At 39.8% G+C, this 19,952-nt stretch overlaps 4 protein-coding genes across 4 annotated transcripts in view; 3 read left to right on the top strand and 1 right to left on the bottom strand.

The window, feature by feature from the left end:
- Positions 1-1,468: 1,468 nt before the first annotated feature.
- C922_02156 (hypothetical protein) lies at positions 1,469-2,677 on the top strand (the record flags this gene model as incomplete). The annotated part of the gene is made up of 1 exon (XM_008817755.1): positions 1,469-2,677. The coding sequence occupies one exon, from the start codon at positions 1,469-1,471 to the stop codon at positions 2,675-2,677; it is 1,209 nt and encodes a 402-aa protein (XP_008815977.1).
- Positions 2,678-8,128: 5,451 nt separating this feature from the next.
- On the top strand, positions 8,129-11,113 carry C922_02155 (hypothetical protein; the record flags this gene model as incomplete). The annotated part of the gene is made up of 1 exon (XM_008817754.1): positions 8,129-11,113. The coding sequence occupies one exon, from the start codon at positions 8,129-8,131 to the stop codon at positions 11,111-11,113; it is 2,985 nt and encodes a 994-aa protein (XP_008815976.1).
- A 1,803-nt stretch (positions 11,114-12,916) lies between these two features.
- C922_02154 (hypothetical protein) lies at positions 12,917-14,964 on the bottom strand (the record flags this gene model as incomplete). The annotated part of the gene is made up of 6 exons (XM_008817753.1): positions 12,917-13,042; positions 13,411-13,550; positions 13,834-13,915; positions 14,056-14,217; positions 14,392-14,518; positions 14,681-14,964. 6 exons carry the CDS (start codon positions 14,962-14,964, stop codon positions 12,917-12,919), a joined length of 921 nt encoding a protein of 306 aa, XP_008815975.1.
- Positions 14,965-16,597: 1,633 nt separating this feature from the next.
- The window catches only part of C922_02153 (hypothetical protein), a gene marked incomplete at both ends in the record, with an annotated part of 4,162 nt that continues 807 nt past the window's right edge, over positions 16,598-19,952 (top strand). Inside the window, 8 exons of the mRNA XM_008817752.1 lie at positions 16,598-18,145; positions 18,331-18,427; positions 18,660-18,720; positions 18,894-19,004; positions 19,112-19,173; positions 19,276-19,313; positions 19,410-19,493; positions 19,666-19,750. Of these exons, the coding sequence (XP_008815974.1) occupies positions 16,598-18,145; positions 18,331-18,427; positions 18,660-18,720; positions 18,894-19,004; positions 19,112-19,173; positions 19,276-19,313; positions 19,410-19,493; positions 19,666-19,750 (2,086 nt within the window). The remainder of the gene's footprint in view (positions 18,146-18,330; positions 18,428-18,659; positions 18,721-18,893; positions 19,005-19,111; positions 19,174-19,275; positions 19,314-19,409; positions 19,494-19,665; positions 19,751-19,952) is intronic.

The following is a 19,952-nucleotide window of genomic DNA, read 5'->3' as shown; positions in this document are numbered from 1 at the left end:
TAGATACTGGCTGGCTCAGTCATGAAGTTCTCCGCGAGGTCGTCACAGTGTCGAAGAAAGCCAGCCCTCACGCATTTACGTTTAGTACATGCACTTGCTGCTACACATACCCATTTGCATATCTTCATACATATGCGTGCCGCCAAATATGTGGGCGAAATAACCCACCGATTGTACAAGCGGATAAAAGCGTCGATATAACGAAAAGGGGCGAAAGGAACAAGCAAAAAAATACGGATTTCATGCGATATTTCGTGAAGGCCTTTTTCTCTAATTTGCCAAAATGGTGAAGAAAAAAGTTAATGAAAATATTTTTATATCCTTTTATTGCGCCTTTGTCATTGTGCCATTTTCAGCTGTTTTTTTTTTTTTTTTTAAACTTGTATGATATTATTTATGGCGTATACAAATACACGTTTGAAGCAAAGGGAACAAATTATTAAGCAAAAGGTTTGTCATTTGGTTTTTTTATGCCATTTAGCGATTTTCTCTGCTTATTTTCTCCATCCCGTTAAGATTATTAACAAAAGGGAAGTAAAAATATGCTTATAAGTTACGTAAATAAAAACCCACATGTAATAAACACCGCTCCAAACTCTTCAGTACATTCTCTTGAAAAAAACGATCCAGCCAGTAAGTTTTATCTCCACTACTTACCATTTATCATTTTACCATTTACATTCTCCAATTTTTGACGTGTGCGTTTTTATGTACATATTGTTACGAAAAATAAACACGCGTAGAAATATTTAAAACTCCTTACCTTTGCTTCTTCACAAATGTAATTACAAAAGGGAAAAAGAAAAAAAAATAATATAATAAAATGCAGAAACAACTAACAGCGAGAACAACCAGTTAAGCAGTCTTTCGCCGCGACCTTTTTGCGCAACTCTTTTTCTTGACCTTTTCAGGGATGAAATGAGTGAAGAAAGGCGCACCAAATGGAAAGTGGGAGAAATCAATGAATAAATAAATAAATGTATAGTGGCCTACCTATGTATATATGCACTAATTTGTGTACCCTTTCATGTATGACTACCGCGATCGCCACGTGACCATGCGCACACCCCGAGTGCCTCGTTTGCACGTTAAAGGAAAACACTTTTTTTCCATTCCTCCAAAAGGTGTGATAAGCTCGCAGGCAAAAATATAAAAACCCACGCGGACGGATAACTGAATTTGTACCTTCGCAGTATACTTCCCCATTTTGCGCTCGGTATTTTCTTACATCGCAACGATAGTTCGCTCCCCGGAGTGCATATTTGCCGCCATACCGCCTGTTGAGAAAGTTCGACTAACTTCGCATTTACGGCGTGGTTACTCGTGTGCGCAACTGTATGTGCGGAGGTCAGCAAAGGTGTGTTCCTTTCCCGAAGCGACGCGTCCGTCAAGTAGCACGACAAGCACATAACCGCCTAACAGCCTAACGACTTAGCAGCCTAACCGCTTAGAAGCTCCCTCCTCCAAAATGAAAATAAAAGTAAGAACGCTTCAGAACAACGAAGAAGAAATCAGTGTGGACAATGATGACACCATTTTAGATGTGAAAAAAAAGATAGAGGTGGCATTCCCCGAAATGCCGTGCGATAAACAGAAGCTCATTTTTAGTGGAAATATATTGACGGACGAAAGCAAAGCAGTGGATATATTAAAAGAAAACGACATAGTTATAGTTATGGCGTGTAAAAAGGTATTTACTTCGACGAAGAACAATCAGACGAAGGAATCATCATCGACAAATGTTTTAAAAAATAAGGAAAAGACTCTTTTGCCGACAAATTATGACCAGAAGAATGCCGCTTCAAATGCATCAGAGGAGGGAAGAGAAAGCAAAAATCTCAATAACGCCGAATCAGCCCTAGTCATTGGGGAAAAGCTAAAAGAGACCATAGACAATATCTGCGCTATGGGATTCGAAAGAGAAGCCGTAAGGAAGGCCATGATGGTGGCGTTTAACAACCCCAACAGGGCGATTGATTATTTGACAAACGGCTTTCCAGACGAAAGCGAAGTGAACGAGATAAGTTCAATCAATACACTGAATGGGATGAACGAAATGGACGCCGCGAACCAAATGGACGGCGCCAACCCACCGAACGAGACCAACGAAACGAATGAAACCAACGAGAACTCCTACGAAAGGGAAGATAACGACAATGCTCCCAATTTGCCAAACCTTTTAAATAATTATAACGCCCTTGCAGAGAACTCGAGGCAATCCGTACCAGACAATGCAGATCAGTTTAGAAATTCCCCATTTTTTAATATCCTACGAGATGTAGCTTTATCGAATCCACAGCGCATTCCAGAGATTTTAGAAATGATCGGAAGAACCGATCCTTCCTTTTTAGAATTTATTCGAGAGAACCAAGGGGAATTTATAAGGGCCATTCAGAATTATGGGAATAATGACCAGACAGGTAACACAGAAAATGATTTAATGGCAGGTGAAGCATTTGCCGATCAAGGGAATCAGAATATTACCGATCCGAATAATGAAAATTTTCATATTCCCATTACGCCTTTAAATGAGAACGAAATGGAGAGTATTAAAAAGTTGGAATCGCTTGGGTTCCCGAAGCACTTAGCGTTGGAAGCCTTCATTGCTTGTGATAAGAATGAGGAAATGGCGGCCAACTATTTGTTTGAGAATATGAATGACTACGCCTCTGAGTAGGGTCAGGGGAGTCATTTGGCGGGCATGTTTTTCGGTTCGTAGGAGGAAACGTGCATCCTCAGCTGGTGAGTCCTCCGCCTGTTGAATCATCAGCGTGGTGAATTCCCAACATGGTGAATCCTCAGCGTGGTGAATTCCCATCATGGTGAATCCTCAGCTGAAGAATCCCCAGCATGGGTGAACCATCTGCCAAGTGGACCCCTTGCAACGTGACATGCGTTGCTATGCCCGTACCGCACCCATTTGTGCGCGTGCCGATGCAGCTTTTTCAGCCCTACCTAATTTCACGCGTAAATACCCCATTCGGGGGAATCTCATTTCGGTGTAAAGTAGTGTTTAGATCAAATGCACTGATTTTTTTCCCCCATTTTTTTATTTTTTTAAGTCCTTCCCCTCCCAGTATATTGTGTATGCTTCTTTTTCCTTCTTTTTAAAAAGAATTTCCTTGGCACAACTTTTTACATATGTAGTACATTTTACGTTTGCTTAATGGCATTATGTAATTGTTACAATATCGTTTTGGTTAACTTTTCGTAAATGAGTTCAAAAATATTCCGATTCGAGCGGGTTGTTTATTCGTTTATTTTCCTTTCCGTGGGGCAGGAGATTTTTCTCTTTCGAGGTGACGAAACGCTTTTGCATTAGCAGAAGTGCTGTTCCTGTGAAGAAGGGATGTACATACATCCGTATATACATACATATTTACATACAATTGTATGCATATGTATATGCCCGCTGTGGGCAAATGTTTACGCAATTTTGTTACGCGATTTTTCGCACAGATATTATGCGCTCCTGATGAGGATGATGAATCATGACATGTCTGCCGCCCCCTCGAAGCGGTAATCGGAAAAAAAAAACCCTCTCTAATCCGGTTGGCAAAAGATTAATCCTTTCATACATCTTCCCTCCAATAGGGCGCCTGAAATATTGAATCAGTCGTGCCACCCTACAATATACGCACGCAACAACCAAGACATCCATTTGTGCCAATTATTGTGTGCATATCCTTCATGAGTACTTTTGCACTGCCGCGCTCCTGGAAGGGGGAAATTTAAAGAAAAAAAATTCCTCTCCAATTTGACAGATTTGGATCAACTTTCCTTTTCGCGAATAACGTAGTCGCTTTGCATTTTTTTGTGCCAACAGATGGCTATGAAAGTAAGTCAAAAGGAGCAAATATCATCAAGTATATTTAAACGAAAAAGGTGGAAAAACCCCAAATTAACCGCTTCCATGCTCCAAGAATGACATCAAATTGACAAGAGCTCCCAAAATTTACATACAACTCACCACATCGGCCCCCTTATTTTACGTAGACAAAATTTGGCCTCTTCAGCCATGTAAGAAAAATTTACAGAGGCAATCGCATGTACGTATATGCAAGGCAGCGCTCAACGGGCTTCTTCACGCGCGTTGCGAGTGTATCTCTATCCATATGCGCTTATGTACATGATTGTACACATACCAGCTTCTCCTTGTCAAAACGCGACTGCTTGAAAAATCGTAATTTTTAAAAAATGAACTTTCCCTTAAACACCTTGCCATATTTTGTTGTAAACTTCTGCAGCAATATACATAGTGGGGAAAACATATTTTTTTAGCATGTTGTGTGGAAATTGTTCCAAAATGATTGGTTTTTCTGCAAAGTTTTTTTTTTTTTTTTTTTTTATTTTGGTAAACTGCCGTACATTTACACCACTTTTATTTTCTCCTCTGAGTTGCAAAGGGGTGGCGGGGGCAGGCATAGCACAGTTGGCGATCGCACGTTGTAATAGAGGTACATGTTTAAAAGAACGATTTTTTTTCACTCTACATTATTAAATAAAAGGCAGAAAGGGGGGCGGTACAAGTCCGCATTGCTGAGAAAGCAACAGTAAAACGATGGGTTTTATGTTGATTATCTCCTCTTTTTTGCGAATAAAATGAGGAGAAAAGGCGACTCGCCATGAAATATGATTCCGCAGGTCAGGCCGATTGCAAATTGCCCAACATAAAAAATTCCCCTTTTACGCCCCTTTTGGAGCAAAATATAAATTCCCATAAACCCCCCATGCAATTTTTCAGTACAGGGGGTGACAAGAAGGGAACAAAAAAAGGGGGAACGGAACAGATGATGTATTTTTTCTCATTTATAATATGTCAACCTGTCATGCGGTAACGCCTCTATTATCCTAACGTGCCTTGGGCGCGAGCTTTGGTGTTGCTTATTCGGGTCAGATAGCCCCACTCTGAGGAGGTCCACAAAAACAATGTCACTGCGCATATGTAACTACCCACTTGCATACGGAATGGGGCACATAGAAGGGGGGCCTGCGCCCGTGGGGTGCATACAGCAGTGCGCAGTTGGCAGTGGTAACTGGGATATACCTATTGTACCTTTCCCAAAAACGCGTACACCAGGATTGGGTAGAGCAGATATATATACCCATATCCCTTTGTTAACCGAATGGATCAACTTTTTTTTTTTTTTTTTGCCTTCGTTGGCAGCTTATTATATTCTTGCGGGATATTTGACGCAGAAAAAATTGCTTCGCCACGCGCAAAGCCAAAATAGGGCATACCAAATTGTAAACATATCCATAAAATAGGAAACGACTCTATACAAAATTTGCTAACATAGGTAGTTAAAGAAAACACCCATGCGAGCCCACTTGTTTCTTTTTCATCTCATTTGAAGCACCTATAACCCGTTTTCCTCTGTGCCTATGTCCCCAAACGCAACTGTGCATTATTAGGTAATGCCACATTAATAGGCCAAACAAGTTAACGACAATGTTATAACATGGCGAAACGAACAAATTAAAAAATGGTAAAAATGGTACAGCAGTCCAGAGAGTAAGTACCACAGTACAACATTGCGTACTTATTGTGCTCAAAAAAGTACCCCAGCGCAAACGCAAAATGGATACTACCTCGGTATAGCAGTACATACGTGCGTTTTACATATACATATATTATATACATATATATATATATTCGTGTATGTACCTAATAGGGACAAGAAGGATAAGCTTAATCCAACATATGTGCTACCGTATACTTTTTAAGCATTTCGTATTCCTGTGCACCCCAGCCAAAAGAGCATACTTTTTTTTTTTTCCACTTTACCTTTTCCGCATATTGAATAAAACATTTGTTACTTCTTACATTTTTACATTTACGATGTCATCATCCGTATATCAATCTGCATATCCATCAATCCATACATTATCCATTTAATTAATTTTTTATTTTTTTGACCAATAAATATAAAAAAAAAATACATATACAAAGAGATAAGTATATATATACAATAGTATTATTTGTTTATGCGTGTTCACCAAATTCAAATATACATATGTACCATGCGCATATATTTATATACCATGTAAAATTTACAAGAAAAGTAAAATATGCGAGTGAACAGTATATGTTCGCGTTAAGTATACATATATAGGTTGTTAATTTACGTACTTGTTTTTTTAAGAAGCCAATTTTTCTTAAAGGAAAAAGAAGTATATGAGAAATTTTTACAAATGTGACTGCTGCGCGGGTCTTAATGCTTCACCACCCCCTACAATTCGTCAATGCGCGTGACCCACATACATTTCGTACGTTTAGCAGCCCTACATTGACCGGCACATACCATCTACGCGCGATGCCAAAGAGTCAACGTAGCGTAGCACCACAAATGAGAGTACTCAGTATCATCTAACGTGCCTTTCGCGCATCTGTAGAAGTGCATGTACAGAATGTGATTCAGCATTCAAACGCCAGCCACGCACGTGTATACAGTTGCATATAAGTATACACCTAACGGTGTATACCCTTCCCCCCCCCATGTTTGTACATATGCGTCGTAGCAAATATATGTACAGGACGCAAGCGTATATTTTGTACACGTGCATTTGTTTCAAGAACAAATCGTAAAAGCATAAGTGAGAACTGTGGGAAAGATAAAATAAAATATCGACCGGAAAGAATAAATTATTCTATTTATTTAATGCGACATTACCTGTTCATAACCGCCTTTTGGTTACTTTTTTTTTTTTTTACTTAAAATTTTTTTATTTTAATGAATATACATATAAACGCGTAATCGTACAATTGCGCAAACGTAAACCTGGGTGAATCTCCTGCCCGCTAGCTCCTCTTTTGTGTACATAATTTTGTAAAAAAAAGAGCACGCATCAGCGACCTCCAGCATCATCATATATGTCCACATTTTATAATATTCATTTTACTATTGTTAAGAGTATGTATTGAAAGAGAGAATCAAAAATGCAAATATGAATTACTAACACACGTTGCCCCCCCTTCCCCTCGCCACCCATTTGCTGTTATAGTCATTTCATGTTCAGCGCTGTTTTTCATTTTTCTTGAAAGAGTAACTGCGTCTGCGCCTGTGCGCCGTGTGTTCGTGCTTACGCCTGTTTGCGAATCTGCCCGTTGGCGAATTTTCCCGTTTGCCCCTTTTCGTCTTTTCATTTGCTGTATCCCCCCTGAGAAGAGAAAAAGGAATATAATATGCGCAACATTTCCACAGTCCCATTTGAACGGTTTGAAAATTAAATTCATATTTGAAAGGACCGTTACGCAGTGACGCTGCCGTTTGAAGAAGCGCCCCGGTGAGTTGGACTATTCGCGCACGCATGCATGTATAGGTTTATATAATACTTATGCATAAAATATATACATACACGTATATACACACATATACATATTTATCCATGTACGTATAATAGCGACGCGGCTATATATACAGATAGATACTCCTCCCCGTGTGCCCGGACGTACGGAGTATAGACGAATGCCCTGTGTATGCTTGGAATGAACCTCCAAGCGACGCGAAACGAGCTAAGAATCGTACATTCATAAGGCGGCCACGAAGGTGCATATTTTATCTGAGCACAATCGCACCTATATATAAGAGCAAAAGTGAGTTGTCACTGCCTCCCAGGAAGCCAAAAAATATTTCCCTTGGCTGTCATAAGGCAGAAATTTATCCGAACAAGAAACAGCGCGGAAGTATCCACCCCCTTATCAACGTAGCTGCAGGAAGCGAAACGTTGCCAAGTAATTCAGCGAAAAAAAAGAAAAAAAAACGACAACAAAATGAAGGAGAGAAAAAGAAAATAACAGATTAATGTTTTATATATATATATATTTTTTTTTACTTCTTACCGTGTTGAATTTCCGTTAATGTACGTCTTTGCTCTGCTGCTGCTACATTACCTGTCTACCTCTTTGAGCAGTCGGTACGTCGAGCGTAGTAGGTGTTTTTTTCTTTCTGCCCTTTTGCCCCATTGATTCATATGCATATTTAAGTTTTTCTCATACCGTGTGAGAGTCACCGCGTTGTGGAGGAGCTAACCCATTGCAGGCAGCTCGGCAGTGCTCCATACACTTGCATTTTTGCACATCTGCGTATGCGCCAATCGGCACCCCCCCTTGGAACCCTCCTACAGAATGAACTTCATCACGAGAATAGGAAAGAAAGCCAAGGCCGCCGCCGCGGCGGTGGTTGAAGAGAAGCCAGCCAAGGAAAACAACTTGAAGGAGAACGCGGTGAACGATAAGAAGCAGGCAGCTCCCAAGGCAACCGAGAAGGGAGAAAAAAACCAGAAGGCTCCCAAAAATGATAAGAAGATCACCCCCAGCACGGAAGACGAAGGAGCGGCAAATGTGCAACTTAATGGAAGCGTAAACAAGAAGGAAAACGAAACGGACGGTAAGAAGAACAACGCCAGTGGTGCAAATGACAGTAAAGCTGAGCAAAACGAGAATGCTCCACAGAAGAAGAAGAAAGTCAACAAGAATAGCAAGAAGGAGGCTGCTTCTCCGGGGAATCTAAACGAGGACTCCATGGAGGAGGAGAAGGTGAACGAGAGCCTCGCGCAGGTCAAGCCGAAAGGTGCGAAGAAGGATGAGGCGAAGAAGGTCGACGGGAAGAAGGCTGATGCGAAGAAGGACGACGTGAAAAAGGTCGACGGAAAGAAGGCCGATACGAAGAGAGCCGATGCGACGAAAACCGATGTGAAGAAGACCGATGCGAAGCAGACCGATGCGAAGCAGACCGATGCGAAGAACGGCAATGCAAAGAACACCGACGTGATGAATGATGAACCCAAGAAGGACATGAAAAAGGAACTCAAGCTGAAGGAAGACGAAAGGAAAAAAATCGAAAACGATTTAAACAAGAAGTTTCAAAAGTTTAGCAAACAGGATAACAGTAAAAATATCAACGACAAGATGGAGGCAGAAGTAAAGAGAAAAAGCGAGTACGAAAATTTAATCACCTCAATTAATACCTCCATTTCGAAGCTAAATGCACAGACACCGAGGCCGACTAACATGAAAATGTCCGCAGCAGATGTAGAAAACAAATGCAAAGAAGCGAAACTGAAGAAGAAAAAAATGAACCCCAAGAATGAAGAAGAAATGGAAGAAGTAAACACTTATATTAACTACCTAGAGGAACAATTAAATATAACAAAAAATTACGAAAGCTTTAAAAATTTTCAAAACAGACTCATCACTTTGAGAAAGTCATGTGAGGAGAAGCTAAAAGAGAATGTGAAGAGTCTGTCCGAAATTAAAGTGCAAGAAAAGAAACTACGCTTTGTTGATAAAATTATAAAATTTAAAAAGGAGAAACATAATGTAACCATTGTGGAGGCAGACATCACGAACAAAGAATTTGTCATGGCTAGTGATAAATACAACCAGTTAATTAAGCCATTCAATTTTATTAATAAGATTCAGAGTAAATATGTCGTGTATGTGGACAAAGTGAATAACAATAACTTTGAGAATAAAGTGTCGTTATTCATTTCAGGGTGCCGAGAAGATATAGAAAATTTCATAACGCACATAAAGAATCTCGACTTAACGGAAAAAAATTACTTATATATGCCAAACAGGACCTTTAAATCCATGCTGAATATGCATGAAGGTAGCTTCAGAAAAATGGAAGAAGACACAAATGTCCTGCTGCACATAGATAATGACACGTTATACTACTGCGGAATGAAGAGTGATATAGAACGCTTAAAAGAAATAATCGAAAAGGCCAACACTGAACAAAGTGCTAACACGAAGAATATTTCCAAAGATATCAAACTAGATTCTGTTCTCGGAAGAGGATTCAACAAAAGTTTATTAAAAGGGATAGAGGCGAAAACCAACACATTTATCCGCATGAATTACGATTCCAAGAGTTTCGAAGCCTGGGCTACCATCAAGGGGAATAAAAGCAGCGACGTAGAAGAAGCGGAGGAGAAACTCAACGAAATTATAAACGGATTAGAATCCAAATTTGTCGAATTCGATGAAAGAGAAATGTTTAATTTGTACAAGAGATGTGCCTACGAATTGAATGACATAAAAATGAATTTGAATCTCTTTGTCGTACGTCATGACAATGGCATTAGCCTCGTAGGAAAAGGAGAAAACATTCAGAAGGGATTAGAAATTTTGGATTATGTCAAAAATGTCATATCCGCTAAATCGGTGAAGAAAAAAGTAACTGAGGAAGAAGCCTACCTTTTCAACGCCAACTACAGAAACTACATCAAGGCACAAACTGGCGCCGAGGTAAAAATATTTAACAAAACGAATTATAAAGAATTAAACATCAGTGGGAATAAGAACGATATAGACAATGCTTTGCAATTAATCGATGAGTTACTAGAGAAGAGAAAATGTGTACATGTCGAAATTACCGAAAAGGTAATTGCCATGCTCCTGTCAGCCAAAGCACACAAAATCAAAGAAATAGAAAAAGACACATCCACAAGTATTCAGATAAACAAAAATAACCACGTGGCACAGATTTATGGACATGAAGAAAATATTGCCCTAGCTAAGGAGGTTTTGCAAAACTTGTTGCAATCGGATGATAAAGAAGAAAAATATAATACCAATAATAATTACATCACGGTCGAAATGGTTGTCGATACGGAACACATTGGAAGCATTATTGGAAAGAAAGGTAGAACCATTAATAAAATCCAGGAAGAAACATTTGCCAGAAAAATACACATCGATAAGGATACAAAGAAGGTCCTAATTCAAGGCACTCCAAAAACGGTCGAGGCGGCCCAGAAGGAAATCTTAAAAATTCTTAACAGAAGCAAAGAAGAAAACGGCCAGAATAATACATACCAGAATGATCGTTATAAAAACTTCAGTCATTCGCTCACACCGAATAGGAGGAGCCCTTACCAGAGCGGCAGCAACAACACCAGGTCAGGCAACAGGTCTTCTCACCGACCCGATTCGGCCAAAAACGGCGTGTACATAAACACGAATGATGAGAAGGCCTTCCCCAGCCTCCACGACGTCAGTAACATTCAATCCAGGAAGACGAAGAAGGCCATCAACCAGGCTAACGTGAAGAGGCAAGACGAACAGCAGCAGGCAGCTGAAGCGGCGACGGCCGACAAGCAGTAGGCGACGTTGTTAATGACCTTTGGGGGACGAGGCTTCCACGCACATATTACGGCTTTTATTACTTTTCTCCACTCCAGTTACGGTTTACCACCCCCCGCTCCAATTTTACAGTTCCCTTTTTTTCGACACGCATACGCGCAAGTATATATGTGCCTAGATAGTGCGACCGCGCGAACAGGCCACATATAAGTGGCAACTCCCCTTCCCCCCAGGTATGTACAGGCAAGTACATATTGGAGTGCGCGAGCGTACTACCACGTATATTTGTATGCTTTTTGAAGTTTAAATTGTATGTGCGCGCAATTGCCCAATTTCAGAATTCAACGTATACATAATATTTGTATTGAGCGATTGCAAGCGCGATGGGCAGTTCCTCGAAAGGAGCGAAGCAGAAATGAAAAAAAATAAAAAAAATACAAAAAAATAAAAAAAAAAACAAAAAATAAAAATAAAAAAAAAGCCAAAAATTAAAAAAAATTAAAAAAGCAAAAAAAAGCAAAAAACAAAAAGGTAAAAACAAGCAAAAAAATCAAAATAAAAAAAAAAACAAAGGAAGCGAAGCTGAACAAAACATAACAAAACGCACGCATCATTACAACACACATTTACAACGTGCATTTACAACACACCTCCACCATCACTACTACCACCACCCCAACACACCATATGCCCAAATGACAGAAAGTCACTTGCCACTGTCCACCATACATAAAGCGTACGCATGGCAAACCCAGACCACGTGCGCACACACGTATGCTCCATTTTGCAATTCCTCCTCTTCTATTGTTTTAATTTTTAACATTTAAATTAAAGTTGCACATTATTTATACGAAGTTTATGTCCCAAAATAAAAAATTTAACCTCGTCAATTTTAAACTATACCATTTAAAACTATACCATTTTAAACTATTCCATTTTAAAACTAGACCATTTTAAAAATATACCATTTTAAGACTATACCATTTTTAACATATCCATTAGAGCTTTCCATTTGTTGGCTGCTCCGTGCAGGTGGAAAGATTAAAGAGCCATGGCAGAGTGGCAGTTCTGTGCGTGCACTTATTGTTTTGTTCCTCCCCCCCCGGAGTGATGCCCCCATGCCTTTTAAGCAATTGGGATAGCCTCGGGTTAAGTGTTCCGATTACGCAGCGGTTTATACGTGGCCCCTACTGTGCATCGTGAAAACCGCTTCACCCAAATGCCCCTTTTTTTGTAGTCGCACAGGTGAGGGTAAACCCGCGCATAATTTCTCACTCAAAATGAAATAACCCTTTGGGAATATTCACATCGGATGGAAAAGACAAATAACGCAATTTCCGGAGATGACCCCTCCACATTGATAATTAATTAACTGTTAAACTGCGCCTCATTTCGGCTCGGCTCATCTGAGCTCATCTGAACTTTTCTTTTTTCCCTCTCCATGTTCGAAGCAACCACTGTAAACACCGCATATCTATTTTTGTGAGGACCCAAAAATCGCTATATATAGTATTTACGGCATGAAGCTGAAGAACGTCCGAAAGGTCTGCCTCAGCAGATTGCAAACTTTCGAGTGAAATAGAAAAAACAGTTTCATTTTTGTCGTCTTAATTTGAGGTTAAAAAGTGGAAGGTTTGGCATACGTCACAGTATAAGGAATATGCCCAAAATGAACTACAAAAAAAAAGAATGAACTCACTGGAGAGTAAAAGGGACAAACGCTTAAAAAGGGTGTCCAATAAAATGACACAAAAATTACATAGCGAGGTGACTACAGAAACATAAACTCAGAAGAATGGATGAAATCCTAAAAGTTTTCACTCGCTACTCTTTCGTTTGTTGAAAATGCTTCGTCAATATCATCATTTTATCTGTCGCGTCATGCAAACCGGACAGAAAATTGTCCTTGTCCCATCTGCTCCATTTCCTGCTCATCTTGTTCAGGCAGAACTAAACAGGGGAGGGGAAAAAAAAATGCACACATAGACATGTGTATTGGGGTAGATCTCTTTTACTATGCAACAGAACAAAATGGCAACATAAAAAAAGCAGGCAGCATTTTCGCACCCCAATGTACACTCAGTCAGTTGCATTGTTGTGAAATTATTTGGCCATTCTCTTCTCTCCTTCTCCGCCCATGTTTTTACGGCGCGCAAATGGGAAATATACGTAGCGTTTTACATGCCCCTTTTTAATCACCAAGATTTTAAGCAGTCAGACGCCGCACGCCACACACCGCAAGTGGATTCACTCATAGGCTCGAAATGGAGAAGACAAATCATTCCGCGAACATCATAGATCATCTCGTAACTACTCACCTCAAAGTTGGCAACATCTGGAACGTACTGGGATGATTTCAGTTTTTTGATAATATTTAAATATTTGCAAATGCTGTTTAGCAAATGCTCCTTGTTCAAATGGAAGCTTTTGTAAAATAAGTATGCATGCGCTAAAAATTCTGTGAGGGGTGCGGAGAATGCCCAAAGGGGAGTCATGTACCGATCGATTTGATACAAATTCGTTTAGGCGACGTGTCCTCAATATAGATATCGCTTCTCCATTAACGCACGTTCTTTACACGACCTCACGTACTCACTCATAAAAAAAGTAGTCAAAAAAAAAGAAAAAAAAATGAACACAGTAAAATGGGATTGTGACCCCACCTCAATCACTTATGGAGACTTTGTTTTTTTTTCCTTATTTGAACGCATTGCACATTTTTTCACTTTTCTTATGATTACTTATTTTGTTTTTTTGGGATAACTCCTCCAGGTGTGAGATGTACTCCCTGCCGTATGGGCTGACCGTGACGTCGTCGCAGTTCTGCAGGTTGGTAGGGTATATGCATACATGGGTAGGTGAGCACGCGGGAAAACGAATGGGTGGAAGCGTGGGAAAAGACGCAGAACGATCACATCGCTCACAACGCTCCCACATCATGTAGCCGCTTCACGAAGGCTCACCTCAACCACCGACGTCAAATAGACAATATCGTCGTAGAGGTGGTTTGTCAACAGCATGGGCCCCGTGTACGTAAGGAGGGAGAAATCCTCCTTGTAAATCAAAAATAATTCATCAATTTTTAGGAAGATGTTGTATAAGTCGATGAGGAATTGCATAAAGGTCTGAACGGAGAGAAGGGAGTAGGGGAAGAATAAAATGCGTGGGTGATACACACTAACGCAATTTCGTCCGAAAACAGCAAATTGCTCCGCAGAGATCAGCGTGCAATGAATATAGATAACTATTTATTTATCCTTCCATATGAGGACGATCTTTTTGGAAAAGGGGCAACCTACCCGTCTGCTAAAGCTCGTGTTATAATCATTGATGTTCCGAAACAGTTGTCGATATTTCTCCCGCTCCTTCAGTTTCTCATTTTCTATTTTGGCTAGCGTAGGGAACACTTCATTCCTGACGAAGAGGCTTTTTTCAAACGGAGCAGAGGAGTACGCAATGTGTATAAAAATTTACATACATTAAATTCCGCACGAAGGTTGGGCAAATTTCTCAAGACAGTTATATATACAAATAACATAGCAGACGGGGGGAAGTGAAAAAAAACAAAAAAAAAAGGAGCAGACGTACAAATTATCATGATAATTATATGCATCCTTCACATTGTAGTTAATATTATTTTTGTCTGGCCCACTGCGTTTTCTATAATCTTTTATCCTCTGTAGTTGTATTTCCCTAAAATTTACAAATTCCTTCGCTTTGAGATGATACCTAAGTTTCTGGTGAGCATTTTTTCCAACAAAAAGTATCTGGCTGTTCGTGTTTCTTCTGTGAACTTCATAACATATTTTTGCATCATGCACATTACAAAAGATGACGATAATTGCCAAATAGGTTAGGCTAATCTTAATCATGTTTTGGCTTCGCATCGGTTGAAATTATGACACTATATATCACCCGGCTGCGAAAAAGCATTAGCATTTTGATTTCTCATTTTTTGCACAACATGGGAAGGAGAAAAGGAAAAAGAGAAAAGGAAAAAAAAAAACAAAAAAACAAAAAAACACTGAACTAAAAGTAGGGAACCACGGTTTCAAGTCTTGGCTCCTACTAACTTGCTGGGTCATCTGAAAAAACGCGTTTGCACCTCTGTTATATAATATGGTTTGAAAAATGATGCAGTAAATAGTGAATGCCCATTTGGTGAGCTCCGCAATTGGCCAGGTTCCGATTTGGCGAACACGCCAACGTTCAATTTTTAATTTTAACCGAGTATGCATCCACCATTGGGGGGAAATTTCCCAAACCAATTGCATATTTTGCAGTGCGCTTCTGAACGCGCTTTTCATCCCATTTGCATCTCATTTTCATCGCCTGCTTGACCCATTTTTAACGCGCTTTTGCGTTTCACTCACCATAGCGCACAGCCAGGAAGGGGAAATCCATCCCTCGGTGCAGCGAGCAAAGACGCGTTTCACATTACATGCATACGGAGCATGCTAAACATACACGCGTACATGCATATGCATACGTACATATGCGTCTGTGCATACGCCATTTGACAGTTCTTCATTTCCCCTGATGCATGCTCACTCACATTTTTCTTCTCCCCTTTTTAGTTTAATGAGTGGACCGTGAACAACTACCAGTCATCCTTTACCAGCTACCCGGTACTTCTCACCCTTTATCCATTATCCCATCCTCCGTTATGACCCCTTCTCTGTTCACCCGGCGTCCATATTGATACACTGCGTACAGGCCGCGTGAACAAAATGTTGTAAAAAACAAAGAAGGAAAAATAAAATGCGGAAAATGTAGCAAACTCTGGGAGGGCACAGAAAAATGGAACGAAAAAAAAAAAAACTACATAAAGTGGAGCAGAATATAAGGGTATAATTGTTTATATACACACTTTTTTAAATGTTCTAGCAACCTATTTACTGATTACCCTCTACTTTTTGCAGCTTCCTGTTTTTTTTTTTTTTTTTGTTTTTTTTAATGCCCATGTGTCATGTCCCATCTTGGGAACAACAGTATGCAAGACTTTTTCAGGTCTACAATTTGGCAGCATTTGACACCCCCTTTTTTTTTCATGTCACAGTTTGGCAACAACTACGCACATCCCCGCTTGGGCAACATCATTCTGCATCTTTTTTTTACGTGGGATGTTGTCCTAATTTTTCACAATTTGTAAAAAAGGAGGAAAAAAAAACATGTGTTTGTATGTTTATGTGTTTTTTTTTCTTTTTTTTTTTTTTTTTCCTCGAAATAATGAAAAAATGAGCAATTAACTTTTTGCTTACTTCTTAACAAAGCCAATTCGAGGGATTCTTTTTTCCGAGTGCACATGCACGAGAGGTGTAGTCAGAGCGGAGAGAAGAACGCAGTGACGTAGAGCTGAAGTAACTACCCGCGCCGACGCGTTGGAACGTGTTTGCCCAAATAAAGACATATAGATAAACAAGAAAAAACACACAAACGCTTACGAACATAGGAACATACACACACGCATATGTCGTACCTGTATACGTGCCTCTAAATTTAAGGATGGAGGATGAAGCGATAAATTTCAAAATTTGCAACTTAGTTAACCCGAAAAGAGAAGAAGCGAAAGCCACGCGCCAGCAGTTTTTTGTCCGAAACGGAGCACACAAGGAGAAGGTTTATGCTAAAATTCATCAAGCCCATCAGCCATTTCATCATCAAGAAGAATACTTCTTGGCCAAGGAAAGAAAATCGGACGTGCACTTTGACATGCTTAAGCCGAATGACAAGGGAGAGAAAAATACAGTCGTTAAAAAAGATGATGCTGTAGGTAGAAGTGGAGGTGCTTCTGAAAGGGGCGGGACTGCTGGAAATAACGAGGCTGAGTCGTTAGCGAAAGAGGTACCCTTCGAGGAGAAATCCCTCGGGGAAGTCGACAGTGGAAAGCGGGAAGGAACGGTTGAGGAGGGAGAAACCCTCAGGGAGATCGATGCCCAGGAGAAGGACCATCAACGGGAGGTTCTCCAAAATGATGGACCCCAAAATTGTGACATGCAAAGGTGCAGCTCTCCAAACTGCCCCACACACGGCTGCAACAAACCGTGCCGATGCGCGCAAATTCCCATCACGGAGAAACAGCCCTGCGCAGAAAAAGGAAAAAAAAACAAAAAGGGAACCAACGTAAATTATATAGTGCACTACAACAGGTATAAACCCACCAGGATAGCTCCCACATTTAGCAAAACGAAAAATAACCCCCCAGTGGTAAAAAAAAATAAAAATCAATATATTAATTGCAATTTCAGATACTATGTGAAGGAGAAAAATTACTTGACACAAAGCGCAGATGAGAATATAAAATGGGAGCAGATCGAAAAAGTAGACTACATGGTGTTTGACAATACTACGTTAGCATGTCCAATATGTTTAGAGGACAAAATAATTTCGCCTAGAATTACGAAATGCAGACACATATTTTGTTTTTTCTGCATTTTAAAATATTTCATCGATGAAAAGAAACAGATGTGGAAAAAGTGTCCCATATGTTTCGAAATAATAAACGAAAATGACCTAAGAGCCGTCAAATTTCACTACGTAAAAAATTACAACATCAATGACAGTATCAATATGTGCCTTCTTTACACAGAAGATAAAAAAATCCACTTAAAATCGGACAGACTATATTTCAATAATAACTTCAAAGTAACAAATAAAAATCTTGTCAAAAATAATAAAACAGGGGATTATAAATATATTGTTAATATAGATTATATGAATAAAAATTTAACGACCTTTAGTCGAAATCACACAAATAAAATTTCCAAATTAAATCTCAATTTGGGCATTCAGTTTTCAAAGCTTTTTTACTTATACAATCCTCTGTCCATATGGATAAAAGATCTCAACATTTTTAACTTCATTTTGACGAATAAGAATATGCACTTCTTCGCGTCAGACCCGAATGTCATCGAGAAGGCCATAGCAAATATTAAGTTAAAAATCAGCGAGTATTTAAATATCCCCATTGAAAGGATGAACCCAGAACTGAACTTGGACGACCCGTCCTTCGACTCCTTTTACCTTTATGACAATTTGGCCCACGACGTTTATGTAAGTTGTTTTTCGCTTGGCGAGTTGCAGTTACTCACCATATGGAAAGGGTGAAATGGTCAAATGGTGAAGCTGTTATTTGGTTTCCACGCAAAGAGCGTTTCATTCATATATCCTTTTTTTCCTCTTCTCCCACACAGGATAGCATTGAACAAATAAAAAATGAAATGAAGATCGAAACGGAGCTGGCGAAGAACCAGAAATCGCCCGCGCAAGAGAAATGTCCACTCGATTCAGAGAAACCCACCAATCAGGGTTCCCCGGACTTGAAGCATTTAAACCGTTCGTACATAAAGGGAAAAAAAAAAATAAAAAAATAAAAAAAACAAAAAAAATAAAAACAAAAAAAAATGTCTTCATATATATCTGCGCTTGTAAACGAAAAGGCAATGACCAATTTGGTGGTACCCGCTTGCACTGCCCCCCCATTCATGCATGTACCATGTGAAATTTATTCATTTATTTACTCATTTATTTGTTAATCTTTTTGTTTCCTCCGCCTCCCCCCCCGAAGAGACCTACTTCTACCAGTGTATCGATGGGCAGTGTATATTCCTAGACCCCTTCATTTTGAAGTACTGCCTCCACAAATGCGTAACGCGCAAATGCGAAATGTGCGGATGTGCAGAGGTGCAGTTCATTCTGTGGCCGTTCTCTCCTACAACCCCTTGCATGTGATGATGCATGTTAGAATATCCAGCTTCGCTTGACACTCACCGGCATGTTCACTTCTCCACCTTCCCCTCAGCTTACTCTTTTTCGAGTGTGACAACAGCATGAACAGGATGCCCAAGTTTCTCTGCAACAGGCAAATCACCTACATTGAGACCTTCGAGCTAGATGAAAAAATCAGAAAAAGGTAGCACAGATGGAAGTACTGAACAAGTATATCCGTGAAAATTTTCTGCTTTTTTTTTTTTTTCTTCTCCCCCTTTTAACACATTTTTGTGCCTGTTTCCCCGCCAGGCACGCTATTTTGTCCCACCTGCCGCTTGGCGTTAACGTCCTGTTCGTTTCGATCAACATAGGTTAGTTCACGAGGCCCATTTTGACACCACGCTTTTGTGAATGTTCCCCTCTTTTCCCACACATGTTTGTATAATCCGCACATTTTGTTCTTCCTTGCACAGATGATCTCCTATCGGAAAGGACCAAAACGCATTTTTCGGTAGGCATAAAGAAAAAGCAGCGAAAGGGAAAATGCTACTTTTTTTTTTTTATTTTTTTGCATTTCTTTCTTTCAATTTATGCTTACAAAACATAGAAGGAAATATCTGAGAGGAAGAGGAAGCACCATTCTATTTTGAGAAAAAAAATGAAGGAGGAAAAATACTTTAAACTACTAGCCGTAATCAACGAAAATGGAAAAGAGAAAAAAAGAAGCGAAATGGATACAAGAGAGGGAGAAAAATAACTCCAACACCGGAATGGAAGAAAAGAGAGAAAAAAGAAGATGCATCCCGATCTCTATATTCCAAATCACACCCACCGTACTTTACACACTTATGCCAACCTCGTAGGACGAAGAAATAGACAGGAAGGAAAAACGCTACTGGAATTTGCCCAACAACACGATAAACATACAGAGCGACACCATCAACATAAGTTCCAGCATGTTAAGGTAGCTTAGCCACACTGAGGGGGAAAAAAACATTCGAATGTGTCACGTCACCGTTTGGATGACGAATCGTGTTGCTATAAACATTCCCATACCACATTTAGACAATTAAATACACGCATGCGCGGATACTAATGCGCATCTCCCTGTGTCTACGTTAGTAAGTATTTTCAAGACCATTAACATTTT

This window comes from Plasmodium inui, assembly GCF_000524495.1.
Source record: "Plasmodium inui San Antonio 1 unplaced genomic scaffold supercont1.7, whole genome shotgun sequence".
Classification (NCBI taxonomy): Eukaryota; Apicomplexa; class Aconoidasida; order Haemosporida; family Plasmodiidae; genus Plasmodium; species Plasmodium inui.
Note: the sequence above shows the minus strand (reverse complement) of the source record. Positions and strands in the feature narration are given on the sequence as shown.